At 54.7% G+C, this 17,056-nt stretch overlaps 7 protein-coding genes and 1 non-coding gene across 8 annotated transcripts; 2 read left to right on the top strand and 6 right to left on the bottom strand.

Moving 5' to 3' along the window:
• Positions 1-1,443: 1,443 nt before the first annotated feature.
• BBK36DRAFT_1186605 (hypothetical protein) lies at positions 1,444-2,505 on the bottom strand (the record flags this gene model as incomplete). The annotated part of the gene is made up of 3 exons (XM_024896494.1): positions 1,444-2,019; positions 2,167-2,339; positions 2,406-2,505. 3 exons carry the CDS (start codon positions 2,503-2,505, stop codon positions 1,525-1,527), a joined length of 768 nt encoding a protein of 255 aa, XP_024752590.1. The 3' UTR covers positions 1,444-1,524.
• A 2,386-nt stretch (positions 2,506-4,891) lies between these two features.
• Positions 4,892-5,485, top strand: BBK36DRAFT_1086035 (hypothetical protein; the record flags this gene model as incomplete). Its single annotated transcript, XM_024888963.1, has 2 exons — positions 4,892-5,216; positions 5,352-5,485. Coding segments are annotated over 2 exons (459 nt in total), but the record flags the coding sequence as incomplete, so codon positions are not given.
• Positions 5,486-6,308: 823 nt separating this feature from the next.
• On the bottom strand, positions 6,309-7,711 carry BBK36DRAFT_1137717 (PEBP-like protein; the record flags this gene model as incomplete). The annotated part of the gene is made up of 2 exons (XM_024893189.1): positions 6,309-7,123; positions 7,186-7,711. The coding sequence occupies 2 exons, from the start codon at positions 7,709-7,711 to the stop codon at positions 6,309-6,311; spliced, it is 1,341 nt and encodes a 446-aa protein (XP_024752592.1).
• A 305-nt stretch (positions 7,712-8,016) lies between these two features.
• Positions 8,017-9,127, top strand: BBK36DRAFT_1134159 (ribosomal protein L4; the record flags this gene model as incomplete). Its single annotated transcript, XM_024892211.1, has 3 exons — positions 8,017-8,085; positions 8,173-8,290; positions 8,349-9,127. The coding sequence occupies 3 exons, from the start codon at positions 8,020-8,022 to the stop codon at positions 9,122-9,124; spliced, it is 960 nt and encodes a 319-aa protein (XP_024752593.1).
• A 504-nt stretch (positions 9,128-9,631) lies between these two features.
• On the bottom strand, positions 9,632-10,512 carry BBK36DRAFT_1186630 (Sm-like ribonucleo protein; the record flags this gene model as incomplete). The annotated part of the gene is made up of 4 exons (XM_024896495.1): positions 10,460-10,512; positions 10,368-10,376; positions 9,822-10,302; positions 9,632-9,744 (listed from the first exon to the last, which is right to left on the bottom strand). Exons 1-4 carry the CDS (start codon positions 10,484-10,486, stop codon positions 9,632-9,634), a joined length of 630 nt encoding a protein of 209 aa, XP_024752594.1. The 5' UTR covers positions 10,487-10,512.
• A 502-nt stretch (positions 10,513-11,014) lies between these two features.
• On the bottom strand, positions 11,015-12,441 carry BBK36DRAFT_1110724 (MFS general substrate transporter; the record flags this gene model as incomplete). Its single annotated transcript, XM_024889618.1, has 2 exons — positions 11,015-11,254; positions 11,308-12,441. 2 exons carry the CDS (start codon positions 12,439-12,441, stop codon positions 11,015-11,017), a joined length of 1,374 nt encoding a protein of 457 aa, XP_024752595.1.
• Positions 12,442-13,518: 1,077 nt separating this feature from the next.
• BBK36DRAFT_t40 lies at positions 13,519-13,616 on the bottom strand. Its single transcript has one exon. It is a non-coding gene; the product is annotated as a tRNA-Ile (tRNA).
• A 630-nt stretch (positions 13,617-14,246) lies between these two features.
• BBK36DRAFT_1111341 (hypothetical protein) lies at positions 14,247-16,478 on the bottom strand (the record flags this gene model as incomplete). Its single annotated transcript, XM_024889696.1, has 5 exons — positions 14,247-15,190; positions 15,278-15,412; positions 15,485-15,622; positions 15,686-15,881; positions 15,957-16,478. 5 exons carry the CDS (start codon positions 16,476-16,478, stop codon positions 14,247-14,249), a joined length of 1,935 nt encoding a protein of 644 aa, XP_024752596.1.
• Positions 16,479-17,056: the final 578 nt, after the last annotated feature.

Here is a 17,056-nt window from a genome sequence, read left to right on the forward strand (position 1 = left end):
GTCTTCCTTTTCATCGGCTTCACGGTCGGGTGTATTATTGAGTTCAATTCCTTGTGGTTTGTTGAAGAAATGGCAGATTTGGCGAATTGCCAAGGCGCATCTGGCTATTTATGATTGATGCTCTGCAGATGGCTGATTGTCTAGAACGTTTGATTGAGGCTGTTCACCATCGCATTTCATGTGAAAGTACCAACCGCTATGGTCCAGAGCTGGTGGAGGGGTGGCAAACGCCTGCATGCCTTGCGAGCTCGCTTCTATCGACCGGATTGTCATCGCGGCTTCTTGTCGTGCAAGCTAGAGCTGCAGTAGTCCGGAATTGACTGATGGGAATGTCGAATTTACCCATGGGTGGGAAGAGAGCCAGAGTGGTATGATGGACCGACCGTTCGTCGTCTTCATCACCAGCTCCCGCCGGCCTGGTCAGCTAACCAGACGTCGTTACGCCCTCGCCATGATCTGCACCTCTCCTCTGCTCGACTGGTTACCTGGTCTTGGGGACGAACGGCCAAAACCTTGTCCCCGACCTTTGGCTGGCCGTGTCTTGGGGAATTCGCCTCCCCCGTGGTTCGCGAGGCTGGCTTGGCTTGGCTGGCCTACCGAGCGTCCGCCAAACCGTCCATGCCCTCGCAGCTGCGTGGCCGAGAGGCGACGATGCTAGCTGGCGCCATGCTACAACGCTGCAGGTGTGCACTAACACGACGGCACTGGGGCTACTGGGCCATCGGCGGGAGGAGCATGTTGCATGTCCCCGTTTTCGTTTTCAGCTCAGCTCCAGCTCCAGGAACGCCCGCTATCTTAAACTTCGCCGGAGCTGTCTAGCGGCTCAGAGAGGCGAAGACCAGAGGAGACCCAAGGGAAGAGTAGCAGCTTCGGCGAAGGACGGTGCCAAGCTGCTCAACCGAAACCTCTATGCCTTCTCTATCCAGCCAAGAAGACGGCGCCAGATGGCAGACATCCTCATCGACTGGTCATGGTTAGAGTTTGCCTGCTGCCACAGCACCTCCCAAGCATCCGCCCGGATGGCCAGGGCAGCCATGCCTTGTTCGGCGAGCCGGACCAAGCCTATGTGGTACGTGGACACGGCCAGCGGCGGCCAATGAGGGCCGACGGGATGCATCAAACCAAGGCACAGGCATGGAGCGTGCGTGTCAGGCGTGTGCGCGGATGCAGCAGCGCTGGCGCAGAAGCCGTGAATGCAAGCACAAGCAGCACAGAGTGCGACTCTGGCGACGCTGTGATTTGATGCCGGATTGTTGCCTGACGGGCGGGCGGGGGCCTGGATCTCATGCGGATGGCGATGGGCGACAAGGGGAGCTTCATTTGTTCGTCCTGGCTGCCCTGTTCATATCCGTCTTGCATGAGCTCTCTTTGTGGTGTTGAAGCTGCAGTTCTTAGTCCCAGACAGTCTCTCCAGTCTCTTGCTGTCTCTCCAGCTGGGCTCTTCGGCCTCGGGCTTCGTGTCCATGCTTTTGCTAGCAGTCAGTAGCTCTGCGCGTCCATACGAGCAGCCAGTTGGGCCGCAATCTAACGGGAAGCGGGATGGGCGTCCGCGGAAGGCGACTGGAACTTTGTCAGGATTCGTGCTGCTGAAAGAGTCGAGCGAGAGACGGTCCGAGAAGATGCTTGAGCAGGTTCGAGATCCGGGTCGCTTGTTGGGTGGCGGAAATGCTGTGTGGCTTGCAGCTTGCAAGGTGAGGCACAGCACAGCACAGCCCCTTTGGACGATGTCCGGTAGGTGTCTCCCACTGCAAACGGCACCTGCAGCCCCATTGGCAGCGGGCTCTTAGTGGACTGCGTGCCCCGTAGGGCTCCATGGGGGGCCGCCTGGGAGGGTTCTTGGGGGCTGCGGAGGGAGCCCATCTGCGCTGTAGGCTCACCGGTAAGACTCCACTGGAGCTGGAGCTGTCGGAACGGTTCGTCGGTTGCAGGTACAGAGACTGTATAAGTCGAGTACTGCAAGGGTCGCCTTCTGCTTGCGTGGACAGGGCCGAAGCGTGCCAACTTGGCACCTTCGCCTGACTGGGCCAATTCGAGCTTTGCGCCACTGATTACCAACAACGTTGTGGGTTTCAGTGCAGCTTTCGGTTTGCTGTCGCGAAGCTACCAGCGAGATACTCCAGGTGCTCCTGCGTCGACCTGCGAGGTACCCCTGCCGCAGGTACTCACCGGACATCGAGGGCCTGGCCGTGGATCGCTGGCCGGCATCGCGATCGCCCTAAAAGGGAACCCGCTGGCCGACGTTCCCACTCCATGTTCCAAGGTTCTCAAGTTCCGTGCTGCTGCTGCCAGGGATCGCCACAGGCCGCGGCCGAACATTGCCGGCATGTGTCTTTGTTTGTCTGGCAGTAGATAGATATGAGTGCACAAACAATGGGAACACATAGGTAACAAACATGCAGTCAAACCTGGATCTTGGTCAATGTTGCGCAAAGATGGACGATGAGAGAGAGCCTGGAAGCACAAAGGGGCGAGGCAGCAGGAACATGAAACGGGGAGCTCCATCATGCGTATGAGCTTGGCTTCCAATTGATTGTTTGTCACAGAAGCTGACTGTGGCTCTTACCTTACCTTACGCTCTCATTTACATAGATAAAGTATGGATGCAGATATGCAGGGTGGATCAAAGTACCGGAAGACGAAATGTTGGTTGTACTGATCATCAACGGCAGGACATGTGATGTTGATAGCTTCAGCTCAAAGCCACCAGCACGATACAAGAGCACGCAACGAGCACCACTATCTACTCGTGGCTCAACTCAAGGCTTTCGACTAATTCCTTTGCTAGACTTCAACCCCAACAAACACGGCATGCCAAACACACAGAACCACACAAAGGCAAAACCTGCTCGCTCGTTGTGGCGTCCCGGCTCCCTCAGTCACGCAAGCGTTCGCCCGCACCTCCGTTCCGTGCCAAAGGCTAATTGCTCGACAACAAAGCCGTAAAATTACTCTGCCATACCTCCCCTATGGCACGGAGCAGTAGCGGTAGTAGGTCTGAGTAGTCGGAGTAGGACTGGACCTCGATCATTAGACCTTCGCGCAATATCTAGTTGCTATAGGCAGAAAACATGCTTTGGAGGCGCACCGGCACAATCGGTTGCGGGCATCTGCTTCGACTCTAGACTAGTGCCTATACCCAGTAGTATCTGGCGGGTAGCATCATGAGAATCGACAGATGTCCCTTGCCTTGCTTATATAGCGTCCTCTCGCTGCCGACCTGGATTGGCCCGCCTGCATTGTGCGTTATGCTGCATCGCTGGATGTGCGACTGAACCCGAAGCAAAACAGCAGATCTTCGATCCATTTAGCTTCCGGGATTCCTCCCTTCCTTTTTCTATTTCTTCTTCTTCCTCTTCCTCTTCTTCTTCATATCCTTTCGCCTCTCCTCTTTATTTCTCTACCTAGTCCAATGCTTTCTCCCGCTTTCGAGCCGCTCTACTACAGCCTCGACAGCTGGTGCTATACGCTCCCCCGAACCTGAGACCGAGCTTGATTGGATCGTGCCTCTCAGCTCTGCTTTCCCCGTCCCTCCACCTGCTACTGCTGCTGTACATATTTAGTAGCAATCAGTACCATTACCAACTATATTACCATCCTGTACCTATACCTGCCTCCACCTGCATGTGTATGTGGGCAGTAGGTACCGCGCCTTGTTATTTCCATCACGATCAAGCAACAGGTGCCCGAGCTCTTGTGCAGCTGCGGGCGCTGTGAATCAAGCAGTCGGCTCCCACCTCGCCTCCTCTTATCATCAACCGCCTGCCCCTCGCATCTCGGCCATTCTTCCACCTCTTCCACCTTCCCACCCCTCCTTCTTCTCGGCTCCAACAAGGCTCGGACTATCAAATCGGCCATCTTCTTTCCTCTTTACAAATCTAATCAGAGGTATTTTGCTTCAGGTTCATCAGCTCCTGAATTGATCGACTGCCTCGCCCTTCCGGATCGACGTGCTCTCTTCGTCCTCTATTTCTCCTCGCTTCTTCTCTTTGTTGCTTGTGCCTGGCAAACCGGGCGATCGACCTTGTCCCAGCTCCACCAGCTCCAGCGCTTCCCCTCCCCAGACCCGGATCAGCCCCCCCTTGGTTCCTCCCCTGGTCCTTGGCCCTCGGATACCGTGCAACGGCCCCGCAACGGCTTGGAGAGCTCCCATCTCCACGATCCCCTCATCGAGCTGCCAGCGGCCGAGCCTCACTTAGACGGCTTGATGCCTTTCCCCGTCGTCCAGTCGCCGCTTTTCTTCCCGCTATCCATTGACAAGAAGGAAGCGGCAATGAGCGACGATCTCTTTGGCGAATACGGCCTGGGCATCCACGATAACATCACGGGCTTTCCCTTTGATTTCTCGGTCGATGCGGGCCTCGATCCCATCGCTGTCGATCCCGGCCTGACGCTATCGCCGTACGGAACCACCCCGCCAGACTCGCACTTCACGACCCCCAATTCTGTGCCGCTGCTGTCGCCTGGGAGCTCTATTGAGTATTTTGGCGACCACAGGAGCAGCATTGGCAGCATCGACAGCACAGTTGCCCCTCATGAGGTTAGCAACAGGACCGCCGTCGGGAGCAGCACTCACAACACCAAGAGACAGAGCCATCAGCCCACGAAGACCAAGCCGGATACAGCATCAACAACAGCCACAGACACTGCCAACAGCGCCACAGACACTACCGCTGCAAAAGCAAACACTGCCAAAGCCAACATAGATACAGACACCAACACCAACACCATGATGACAAGAACGAGAAAGGCCGCAGCCCAAAATGCCGATGCAGCGCCCGCCGAAGCTCAGCCCCGGGCCAAGAGACAGAAGACGGCGGCGTCGACCCAGACCACCAAGATCAAGCAGGAGCCCCAGCAACAGCAGCAGCCGCTGCCACCGCCCAAGCGAAAACTGGCACGCCGAGGAGCCTCAGCTAAGAGAGAGGACACGGCGCAGCGCACCAAGAATCTGGAGCGCAATCGCATCGCCGCGTCCAAGTGCCGCCAGAAGAAGAAGGAATGGGTCATGGAGCTGGAGGAGACCAAGTCAGGCATGGAGATGCGTCACACCAACCTACGCTTGGAGTACCTGACGCTGCTCGACGAGGTGACTCGCATCAAGAACCAGCTCATGGCGCATGCGGCCTGCAACGACCCCAACATCAATTTCTGGATAGAAAAGGAAGCTCTCCGATATGTTGAAAGGTGCATGGATCCCCCTGCTGCCGCTGCCTCTGGTTCTGCCGCTGCCGCTGCCGCTGCTTCCGCCTCTGCTTCTGAGAGGCGTCCCTCAACAGCGCTTACTGGTGAGTTTCTCGCTGGCAACTTATTCTAGAGTACAGGGTGTGTACTTACCGCGCTCGCAGAACCAGCAGCTGCCGAGTCGTGCACCCTGCCTTCGCCGTCAGAATCACAGCCTTCCAATCTGGAGTCGCCCGTGCCCAAGCATGAGAGCATCAATCTCGACTATATGCCCGAGGAGCTGCTATCGGGCGACGCCGTCTAGTAATGAGCTTCCCTGAGTACGCTTTTTGAACATACACGTTCGCAATGAAACGAGGTTCAAAGTGGAGCGAATTTCTTACAAAGAGGAAACTAATGGACGGGGACTTTACGTGCCACAGCGCACGCATGATTCACCTACGCTGGGCAACTCCATACTATCACCATCTTTGTCGGACATCCTGATGAGGAGCATGGCGATGGTACCGTTATGACCATTGGAGTTGGAGCAAAGTAACAGGCAAGGAGCTTTCATGAATGAGCTTTAGGAATGCCCGGCCTATGATATACGACTTGCGATCGAATTTCAAGTCTCAGCCCTTGCTAAACGAAGTGGCGGGATACAAAAGGGAAATTCATAAGGGTGGAAATATGATTATCATGTTCTTGTTGGCGCTGTAAAGGGAAATCGGGGCAATTGCAGGCTCCCTTGAGGATGAATACATACCTACCTCACCTACCTTAATCCTGCACATATGTACTTCTAGGTAGTTGTGTAAGTCCGTATATCATATCGTACATACTCTGAACAGTCACGTACTGTTCAACAGTCTGGTATTGTCTCTGGGCTCTGGGCTCGTTCATCATGATAAGCATCACATCGATCTCACCCTGAATGTCAAGACGTGATGTCGTCTGTTGCGAGCCGCTTTGTGCATTCTCGTTGCTACTATACCTCATGGTGCCCAGTAGTCTACCCGGCATTTTATATCGCACATAACAAATTGAACACACCCAATTCTGTTTTTCTTTTATACACATGACAAGAATATAGTATCGTACATTATCATGACACTCCACCCCTTTTTTCACCCCCTCACCCGACTTTACCTCCTCTTCGTCCACCCGCGACCATTCGACAGGCCCCTGATGCGCTTCGTGTACTTCCACAGGTGCCTGTACGCAGGGCCCTGTCTCTTGGCCTCCCAACCGCGGGGTTTGACGGGTGGCTTCAGACTGTGCACGCGGGCAGGCCTGAACTCGACGTCGGCGCCGGGAATGCCGTGGCGAGCCATGACGGCGGCGGTGTTTTCGTCCCAGACGGAGCGGAACATGTTGAAGCCCACGGGGGTGAGGGAGAACTTGTCGCGGAAGGACTTGAGGGAGAAGCCGTCGCGGGCGGCGTAGAGCTGCTTGAGGGCGTCGACGTCGAGCTTCTCACCGGGCCACTGCTGCAGGAGGTAGATGCCGAGGCGGTGGTAGGGGGCGCCCTTCTGGGACGTCGGGGGCAGCCAGGGGACGGCGAGCTGGTCCGCGGCCTTGATGCGGCTGAGCGGGAGCGAGGTGTCGGTGGGCGCGAGCGGGATGTTGGCGGCGAGGAAGTGGCAGCGCTTGGAGAAGCCGTCCTTTTCGGCGTCAGGGACGTCGGCGTCGAGGACGACGAGCGAGACGAGGCGCTCGCCGGCGTCGAAGACCTGGACGCGCAGTCGCGGGGGGTTCTCGCTGACGATGGAGTTGACGACCTCACCGGGGGCGACTTTGTTCTGGCGGAAGAAGAGCTGGACGTCGGCGACAGGGTCGAGCTTGGGAAGGACGTCGGGGACGATGTTGAACTGCTTGATGCGCTGGGTGATGAGGCGGTAGTCGTAGGAGCGCCATTTGCGCTCTGCGTAGTAGCGGTAGATGGGCTTGTTCATGTCTCCTGAGTATGATCCGTCAGCATAAACTGTTATTGAGTGGATAGAAGATACGGTGATAGCATACCCAGACCGTCCTCGAAGCGCTTCTTGACCAGCGGATCGTTGATATCCGCCAGAATCTTGAGCTCCTCCACCGACCGCCGCAAGCTCGCCAGCTTCGTCTCCTTCATCTTCTCCCCGCCCTTGACCTGCGCCGCGTCCTTGGCCTCGAGCGCCGCAATCTTGCCCAGCTGCTCCCGGATCTTGGCCACCTTCTCCTGCCGGTCGGCGGCGAGGATGGCGCGGGCCTCCTGGAAGGCCTGGTAGGGCAGCTGCTCGAAGGGGATGCTGGCCGTGGTGCGCAGGGCGACGCGCCGCCTGCGCGAGCCGACGGGCATCTTGCCCGCCTTGATCAGGGGGGCTTCGAACTCGGGGAGGACGCTGTTGGGGTCGAGGTCGAGGGGACTCGGCTGTGAGGAGGGGGAGGAGGAGGACGTCTGTTGTTGCTGGAGTTCGGCGGCGCGGGCGGCGCCCGTGGTGAAGGGCCGGATGGAGCATTGCTGGCGCAATTGCCGGGCCAATGGCCTGGCAACAGCCTGACACCGCGACATTGTGCTGTTTTCAATGTGCGCGGGTCTCTGTGTGTAAGTTGGTTAGTCTCGTGATGCCGAAATGTCCTGGTGGTGGGATTGCAAAATGCTCTCTGGAAGTTGCAAAACTAAGCCCCGCTAAATTTTTTCGGCGGCCGGAGGCGGAAAACGCCGCTTTGCTTTTGGTGATTTCGATCTTTTGCACCACCAACGACGGCCCTCTACTTGCTTTCTTGTCGCTCTCAATCGTACGACACGAGCGATAGGGAGAGGGACCGAAAGAAGAGAGAGAGAAGAATTGCTGCGAGTTGAAAAGACTGACGGTCAAAATGGCGTCCAAGGGAATGGGTTGCCTCGGCGAGGCGATGGCTGCGCTGAGGATATCTGCGTCAAAGGTGTGTTGCGAGCGCGGGAGATCAGACACTCTGCTGTTTCTCCTTTGATTGGTTAATGCTGCTGTGAAATGCTAATTCTTTGAAAAGCCGGCGACGACAACCTTCAGCAGGCAATTTACACGATCAATGGCCACCGAAGCACCGCTTAAAGAGGCCGCGAAACCAGCCGCAACCGCACAATCCCTCATGCAGTCATGGAACCCAAGTTAGCAAACCCTCTGAACTCTCTTCCCAAGATGCCCAATCTAACCCTCCTCTCCTAGTCTCAACCGTCCCCATCACCATCCACAGCTTCCCCTCCCTCGAGCCCCAGTCCCTCGAGCAGTGGTCCGTCCAGCACCTCTACCTCCCCCTCCGCCGCGACCTCCTCCACCTCGCCGTCGTCTACGAGGGCGACAACACCCGCCAGGGCACCGCCTCCTCCAAGACCCGCTACGACGTCCACGGCTCGCACCGGAAGCTGCGCCCGCAAAAGGGCACCGGCAGGGCCCGTCTGGGCAGCAAGCAGAGCCCTGTCCTGCGAGGCGGTGGCAAGACGTTTGGTCCTCACCCGCGCGACTTCGGGACCCGGCTGAACCGCAAGGTGTACGACAAGGCGTGGCGCACGGCGTTGAGCTACCGGTACAGACGGGGCGAGCTCATCATCTGCGAGGACGGCATGGAGCTCGCGATGCCGCAGGACTTTGACCTCGTGGCGGACAAGTACCTCAAGGACGGCCTGCGGGAGGCGTATCTGAAAAAGTACATGTCCGGCGTCCTGAGCACGCTGGGTCTCGGCAAGGAGTATGGCCGCACGCTGTTCGTCACGGGAGATCGGAGGGACAGGCTGTACGAGGCGATGGAGCAGGTGCCGTGGGAGGGACGGGCTCTCGATCTGGAGGACGTGGACGTCAAGGATCTGCTGGAGACGGGCAAGGTGGTCATGGAGAGGAGTGTGCTGCGGGAGATGATTGAGCAGCACCAGAGTGATCTGGTCAGCCGGATCGTCGTCAATGGGCTTCCCAAGGGTGGGCCTCCTCTGGGAGAGAAGGAGTTGTGAGTGGTGATGGGGAAGACATGCGGAAGATGTGTGCAGAATAGATGTATATTAGTCGTGGATCTATGTGTCCCGGAATGCTAGGAAACATGATCTGTATAAGTATGTGAGCTGAAACCGTACAGTTTCTACGAAATCGTTGTCGATATCACGTCTCATCGCCATAAGCACGCATCTGCCTTGATGCATGTTGTAAGGACACGAATAAGACTTCACTTTGAATCAGTTTAGCAAACTTCGGCCAAAAGCCTCCATATCATGCAGAAAACAAATCCGATTCATGCTTCATGTACCCGGTTGATGCTAGATTACGGGCCAAGTGTCATTCTTAGCATCACCAAACGCCACCCTTGATCAGTTAACAGCGGTTCCTAGTGAAGTATTTCCAATACTCCAATTTCTCTAAAAAGGCCACAAATATTCATCTCCTGTTTTGCTCCCCGGGACGTCATATTTTGGACTAGATTGCGCGCGTGGGTATCGCAGAAAATAGAGCTTTTATACAGCCTCTCATCGTCGAGGAGGGGGGTTGAAGCCCGGGGGAGGAGGGCCGCCAGGAGGGAATCCAGGAGCGCCGGGGAAGCCTGGAGCGCCTGGGAAGCCCGCGGGAGGAGGGAACTGGCCTGGGAAGCCAGGAGGAGCTTCATAAGGACATTAGTACCAATTCCGCTCGCCATAGCTCGGGGTAGTGAAAACTTACGAGCACCTCGGCCACCAAAGCCAGGGGGTCCAGGAGCACCAGGAGCACCGGGGAAAGAGGGGAATCCCGGAGGAGGAACGCCAACACCAACACCAGCAGCCGGGCCAGCCAGAGAAATGGGAGCCGCAGCGCCACGACCGGCCGGTCGGGCAACGCCAGGGCCAGCCTGCAGAGTCGAGGCGATGCCGCCGGTGGTGGTCTTGCCCAGGCGAGCGCTAGGGTCGGCGGGAGGAGGCGACTCGACGGTCAGGGAAATGATGTGAGCTCCGCGAGCAATCACCAGACCCAGGGTTCTCTTCTCCTCCTGCACGATCGTCTGGCCGGCCGACGAGCCGCCGGGAGCGGCCGACTTGTTCTTGCGCTTGACGCGGCGGAACTCCTCGGTGTCGGCCAGGACGAGGTTCATGTGGCGGTCGTAGGCGAGCATCTGGCCGACGAGCTGGCGCGAGTCCTGGAGCGTCACGCGCATCCGGTAGTTGATCTGCGAGCTTCGTTAGTGTCTCTGAGGCCAGGCATGCCATGGGAGAATCGAGGGTATGTGCGTACGTAGCCGGCCTAGAAGAAAATCACGTCTCGTTAGTCTAACCATGTCAACGTCAACAGCTTCCACGAAGATGGCGGGGAGGAGAGAGACTGACCATCTTGCCGAGCTTGTTGGACGACATCTTGGCGATGAGATGCTACGAGCGCAGCGTCCTCTTGTTTGCTCAAAAAATTGGGTTCTGGGGTGACAAGAGCTGGGGTTCCTCAGCCTCGTCGTCGCTGCTCTGGTGCCTCGGGGTGAAGCGTGAGAGTCTGCGAGTGATGATGGTTGAGGCGCTGGAAAAAAGAAGCTCCAAACGATTTTGGAATCTCGACGCCAGCCTGCAATTGGAGTGGAGCCTGGTTGTTGCAGGTTTCTTGGTACCGGCGCTTCTCTGGTGAGAACAGCGGGATGGAAAGTCGATGCTACCTTTCACGTGCTGAGTCACATGACCTCTCTCGTGCTTGCGGAGGTATCCTCCCTCTTCTGATCTCCAGCTGCATCAACTCAACTCTTTTGCTTCTTCTATTTCCAGTAATTGATGGTCAATCTGTCAATGATGAGCTTACATATCTGGCAAGAGCATTTATGATTTATATTATGGGACATGATTCATTCAATGGCAACAAACGGTCATTTCTTTAGCTCTCTGCAACACCATGGCTGCGGCCTACTGAGCTGCTTGGACTCGCCGTATCCTCATCATCGGCAACGACATGCCTGTTGAAATACCTCTGCTTTGGACATATCGCTGCTCAATTTCCTCCAAGCTGTGGCCTCTTGTCTCAACCATTCGCAACGCCACGATGACAGTGGTCAAGAGGGAGGAAAAGGCAAACAGATAGTAGGCTCCGAACGTCGACTTTGAGATGAGCACCGGCGTGATGAGTGCGACGAGGTAGTTCGAGAACTGCGTCAGTTAGCTTTCTGTGGTAATATTGACCAAAGGATCGCGATATATACCCAATTGGCGCTCTGAGCAAGGCTCGACGCGCTGCTCCTCGTTTTCCTCGGCAGACTCTCCATAAGAAAGGTGCGAAAGCCGATGGCCCACGTCCCGTTGAAGACAATGGCAAACAGATAGATGGACACAATAACCACCCACTTGCCGGCTCCTCTGTCGGCATGCACCTTGTTAGCCGCATACAGAGACCCCATCAACAGCATAAGCGCTGTAATCAGAACGCCGCCCAGCAAGCTCGACGTTCTTCTCCCCCATTTATCTGCCAGAAAGGTGGCCGGGATGGTGATTCCCAGGATTGCCAGTGCAGAAACGCCAGAGGCCAGGAACGACGCCTGTTCACCACTCAGCCCGGCCTTTTGGAACAGGATCGGCGCGTAATACAATACGCCGTCGATTCCGGCCAGCTGCTGCATGCCCATGATGAAGCAGCCAAAGATGGTACGGGCACGGAACGGTGCTGAAAAGGCCTCCTTGAATCCTACAAATGTCTGTTTCAAGCCCTGCCAAAGGGTCTCATCGGCAGCATTCTGAGCCTGGCTCTGGACCATGGATTCCTCCAAGAGCTTTTCACGCTCGATGTCGTCGAATCCAAGGCGAATAAGAACGTCACGCGCTGCATCCACTCGACCTTTGGCTAATAACCAGCGGGGAGAGGCTGGCACGAGCCAGTACGTTGCCGATAGCAAGAAGCCAAGAGCGGCTGAGATGGCCAGTGGGAGACGCCAGCTCAGTGATGCTGATGGGCCGAGACGAGAAGTGCCGTAGGAGATGAAGAAGCCGGCAACAACACCGACCACGATGCTGAATTGCGGCAACGCAGTCATTGTGCCCCGAACTCTGGTTGGTGACATTTCCGAGACCTGCACGTACACGTTGCTCACAAAGAGGCCCTCGCCTATGCCCTGGATAAGTCGTCCGACGATGAAAGCGGGGAGAGCGGAAGAAGACGCCTGGATAGCGGCTCCGACGCCAAACACGAAAGATCCTATCGAGAAGATGCGGACCTGGCCAAACCGGTGAGCGAGAATTCCGGCGATGAGCGCCGTGAATGCACCGGATATGAGCACCGACGACACAATCACTCCGTGTATGGTGGGCGAGAAGTCTCCAAAGGTCTTGCGAAACGCAGGCATCGTCGTCACAGGACCAATGCTGCCCGTATCCAGCCTTGAAAGAACCCAGTTAGCACACTCTGCGACAAAGAGCTGGATATGCCGTGACGCACCCAAAGAGAATAGGCACGCTGGACGCTGCCAGGCTGACCCATACGTAGAAGGGCGGTGCTTTTAGCCACGTCATGTTGCCCAATGTGCTCGCCAGCTTCAATATGCTACCATACTATGAAGGATGCTGGAGATGCCCCAGACAAGCTGGCTGTCTAAGGTAGGTAGATAAGGATCCTGGATGACTTATATGTCCTGGGCAATCGGTTGGCATCTGGGGTTCCTCCACGAAGAGTCACACCGACAGCTAGTGATTACGCTTGCATGGAACGATGCCGGCACTACAGATAGCCATCGTGATCTAATATCGGGGCTCTCGACTCCGAACCCAAGACAAACCGGACCCAAACCCCGGAGTTTCTTGATGTGGAACTGCCGCCTCCGATCTTTCAGCCGGGCTGCTTTAACGAGGAGCCCAATACGAGCGTTGATCTTGTGAAAGCCGAAGCTGCATCGTATCTAGTCATCACCACGAGACTCGGGTCAGACCATTCTCATGGTTCCAGTCTCGATTTCACATCCAAGATGTTCGACTTTTGGGGAATTTGGTGACCGACTTCGGGTTGCTTGTTCACCGAGCTTGACTTGACCCCGCAGCCACCGAATCCTCCGGCCTTCGCGGAAAGCCGTGACAAGTGACCTCCTCAACAGATAATATTCTTTCGTATACCAGGTCATGGAGATGATCTTGAAATTGTCCTCGTATTGAAACAGCCGTGGTATATCAGGTCGTAGATACTCATTCATCACTTTGGTGGGATACGTCTTGCGCATGCAAGGGATCATATGGAGGAAGGTTTTCAGAGGGAAAGGAACCAAAGAGCACGAACACCTCCGTCTGTCTACTCAATCAATGCAAAAAACAAAACAACTGGCACAATCATTTTCCAATCCAAGCAACCCAGTCAATCAATTCTTTTCTTGCTTGCCTGCTCGGTAAATAGATTTCTTTACGTAGAATGAATGGCGGAAGCGCAAAAAAATTGGTGCCCCCGGCCAGGATCGAACTGGCGACCTTAACATATCTCCAAGACCAACAGGTTGGATCTATAAGAGTTAAGTGGTAACCACTCCACCACGGGGGCTTCGAGGATGAAATGGTCAAATCAAAGTTTATAGAGCACTCAACCACAGAAGCTTGGGAAGCTGAAAGCATTCTCTCACCCGTCTTTGATGGGACTTGTCGTTGAGTCGATCTAGGCCCGTTTCTCCCTTGGAAGAGGCGGATTTGGGAGGACGGCGGTTATATATGTGAGTTAGTGGCGAAAAAAATTTGCTCTGCGAAAATAAGTGAGAATAGCGTTCCACAGTGTTTAGTGGTGGTTTTGTGATTTGTCTGCTGTGTTGTTTGTTTGAAGATATTTTGTAAATTGACATGATCTGAAAAACGATTGTTCATATTTGAGTAGCGGCTATGTTTACCGTAGATAAGAAGTGGCTAACCAGCAATCCTCGTAAGCTCATACAGAGTCATAGAAATTCCTAGTGGTCTGTACATACTCTCTCTACCGGGTAAGAAGAGAAGCGTATGTTACCGTGAACGAGCAGGTTCGCTGCGATATCGGGTAGCCACTCCTTCATACTTCTCTTAGTGAACTATCATCCAAATACAATACTGATCACAGGTCGTATATCAGACAGCGATTTTACATATCCAGCCATTAAAACGCGGTTGGATCGGTCTGCTCGAGAAACCTCGCGACTCTCTTTCGGTATCAATCAAACCCTCCCTCAAGCTCCCTCATCATGCGCTCCTCGCTTGGTGCCCACGTCATGTGCGGCAAGTTATCGACGTTCAATATTAGGTCTTCATCCTGAAAGGCACTTCTCACAGTCGTGGTGCCGGGTGTACTTGTGAATAGCAACTTGATAGCCGCGGGCATTGTCTTGTCTTGGGAGAGATGGATCAAGATCGGAAAGACTTGCAGCAGCTCCTCCTCGAATCCGTCTCGCTCATACAGGACAGAGTTGTCAATGATGATGAAGACCGACACAGTCGGAGGCAGAAGCCTGATGAGATAGCATAGCAGCTGTATCAATGAGTTGAGGTTGCCCTCTTGTAACCCGGCAACGTTGATGGACGTAGAAGAGAAAAATTGAGCGTCAAATGTGTGTTGCTTCAGCAACTGATCAATCAGGCTCCCAACCATGGCACGCGCACCAATGCAACCTCCGGAATCTGCTGCTTCGGCATGTCGTCCACAAAACCATACAAGAGATACAAACTGATGCTTGGCTCTCAATGCCTGCGTCATGGTCATGCAGAAGACAGACAGAGGCGAGACACCAGCAACGCCCCTCGGAGGACGATTGTCCCAATGGATCAGCAGCTTCGAAGAAGTGGGCGATATGACCCAGTTGCGGAATAGCCCCGTGTTGACGATTTGCTCAGCTTGTAGTCGTTGCTTGGGAGGAAACTGGCCCTTTCTGTCCGCAACAAAGGCAAGGTCAACAAGATCAACATCAAACTGGTCCGATAGCTGTCGTAGATCCTGTTGGCTGATGTACCATTGTGCCGCCAATATCTGCGTCGGCGGCGGTTGGAATGGTGATATGCTTCTGAGCGGCGAATAGGCACGCAATGTGTTGTTTTCGGCCCTGAGAAAATGATTCTCGCGGTAGGCAACTTCAAGCTGCTGGCGAGCAGCTTCCAGCAGTTCTGTAAACAAGCCGTCAGTAGCCGTAGTACATAGATCATTCTCCGAGCGTCTCCTTGAACCCATGACTGGACGACTTGACGACCTACTCTCTTTTTCTTTGACGTGTTCCGTCAATAGCAGATTCATAGAGTTGAATCCCTCTCCCAAGTTCTGCAATTTCCTGTCCATTGCTTCGCTGAGAGTCTGGATGTTTCTACAGAGCTTTTGCGTCTCTTGAGAGTCTTAGGGCGTATCAGTACCATCTTCCCCGTAGAGCTGGCGACCCTTGAGGAACTACACTGAGGAGTACCTACATATATGGACTTCGTATATATGTGATTTTAAAGCTTCTTCCATGAGGCTTTTGCTTTTCGTCTTGATCGAATCAAGGCTTTCAAGCAGACCCTTCTCGTAGTCATCACTTGATAGAAGAGCCTTGGTCCCTCTTTTTACTATACGTGAAATTCCCTTGCTTAGCTTTCTTGCATTATCACAACTCTTCCGTGAAGTCTTACATGATTTGCTTATGAAGAACCCTATGGCCAGCTCAACTCCCTTGAGTGCAGCCACTGTCAAATCCACTGATGCATTTATAATGTTTGCATCGTCTGGAAAAGTCCCAAGAAACAACTCGACGTCCGAGAAGATGGCTATGTTGTCATCGAAACTTCCCAGGACCTTTTCACGTAGGTTCGCAGCAATCTTGACTGCCTAAATCGAGTTCTTCTTGTTAGTTCAACCAATTCAGCGTTTTTTCAACGACATCTGTGAGTTCACTCGTCTTACGCCTAGGAGAATTTGCAACGCGCCTAGCACAGGCGTAGCACAGGTGCCCTCAGGGATAACCTTTGAGACGATTCCAACCACGCTTCCCACCGGCCCGGCTCTGTTCGCGGCCTTTCGCCGCATGTCACGCAGCTTGTTTATTGGACCCTCTCTGTTCTCATATTTGAACCTCGCGTCTTCGAGCACGCTGAAGACAGCATACCAGTTTGTCTTGTTCCGGATGCTATATGCTGTCTCGGTCCGCCCTTTGGGCTCCGGTGTTGAGCTCAGCTCTGACATGGCTCTGGGGAGGATGCTTTCCCAGAATTTCATCGCGTTGATGTCCGTAAACACTGGTCGCGATGCCATAGCAACAGCATCGTCCTCCTGGACCATAGCAGGCACATAGGTTTCGGAAACCGGATCATAACGCACAGAAAGATCCGCAAACATCTGGTGATGCTCTGGAAGGCGATTGTCAATAAAGGCCACGCTGGGGGGGCGATGACCGAGGCTCGTCCTGATGGGGCTGGATTGGCTCATTCCTAGGGCTTGAAGAAAGTTATATTGACGAAGATAGTTTCTCCCTTTTCGAACTGAGACGTTACCGACAACATTCAACCACTCCTTTCTGAGAGTGGATATAGTAAGACTTGCGCTGATTTATTACCATGTCCGTCTATCGCATGGCGAGGCAGAATCCTGCGACTGCTTCCTGCCTCTGCATATAGATCGTCTCCACCTATCTTGTTATTGGCTTGACCATGCATGAATGCCGCAAGGATGCCGCGGTAATCGGCTTAATAGTCCACAGCCGTAACTTGGGAGTTGTCCCGTACGCCGTACTCGCAGTACTTGGAGTCTTCGAAAAGCATCCAATCATCACTTTACCCCTCATCTGACAATCCTCTTTCAGCGGTAACCGGCAGTAATAATGAGGCTCTTGGCTTACACGATCCCACTTTGGAGGCTCAAAGAGGGCGCAGAGTGTAAACAAACCGCTCACAACAACAAATCAGCGATCTGCGCGGAATCACCGCGGACCGCCTTGGGCACCAACTGTATGCGAGGACGGACCATGACAAGAAGTTGGGATTCGGGTTGTCTATTTATATACTCCA

Source organism: Trichoderma citrinoviride (assembly GCF_003025115.1).
Source record: "Trichoderma citrinoviride strain TUCIM 6016 unplaced genomic scaffold BBK36scaffold_2, whole genome shotgun sequence".
Lineage (NCBI taxonomy): Eukaryota > Fungi > Ascomycota > Sordariomycetes > Hypocreales > Hypocreaceae > Trichoderma > Trichoderma citrinoviride.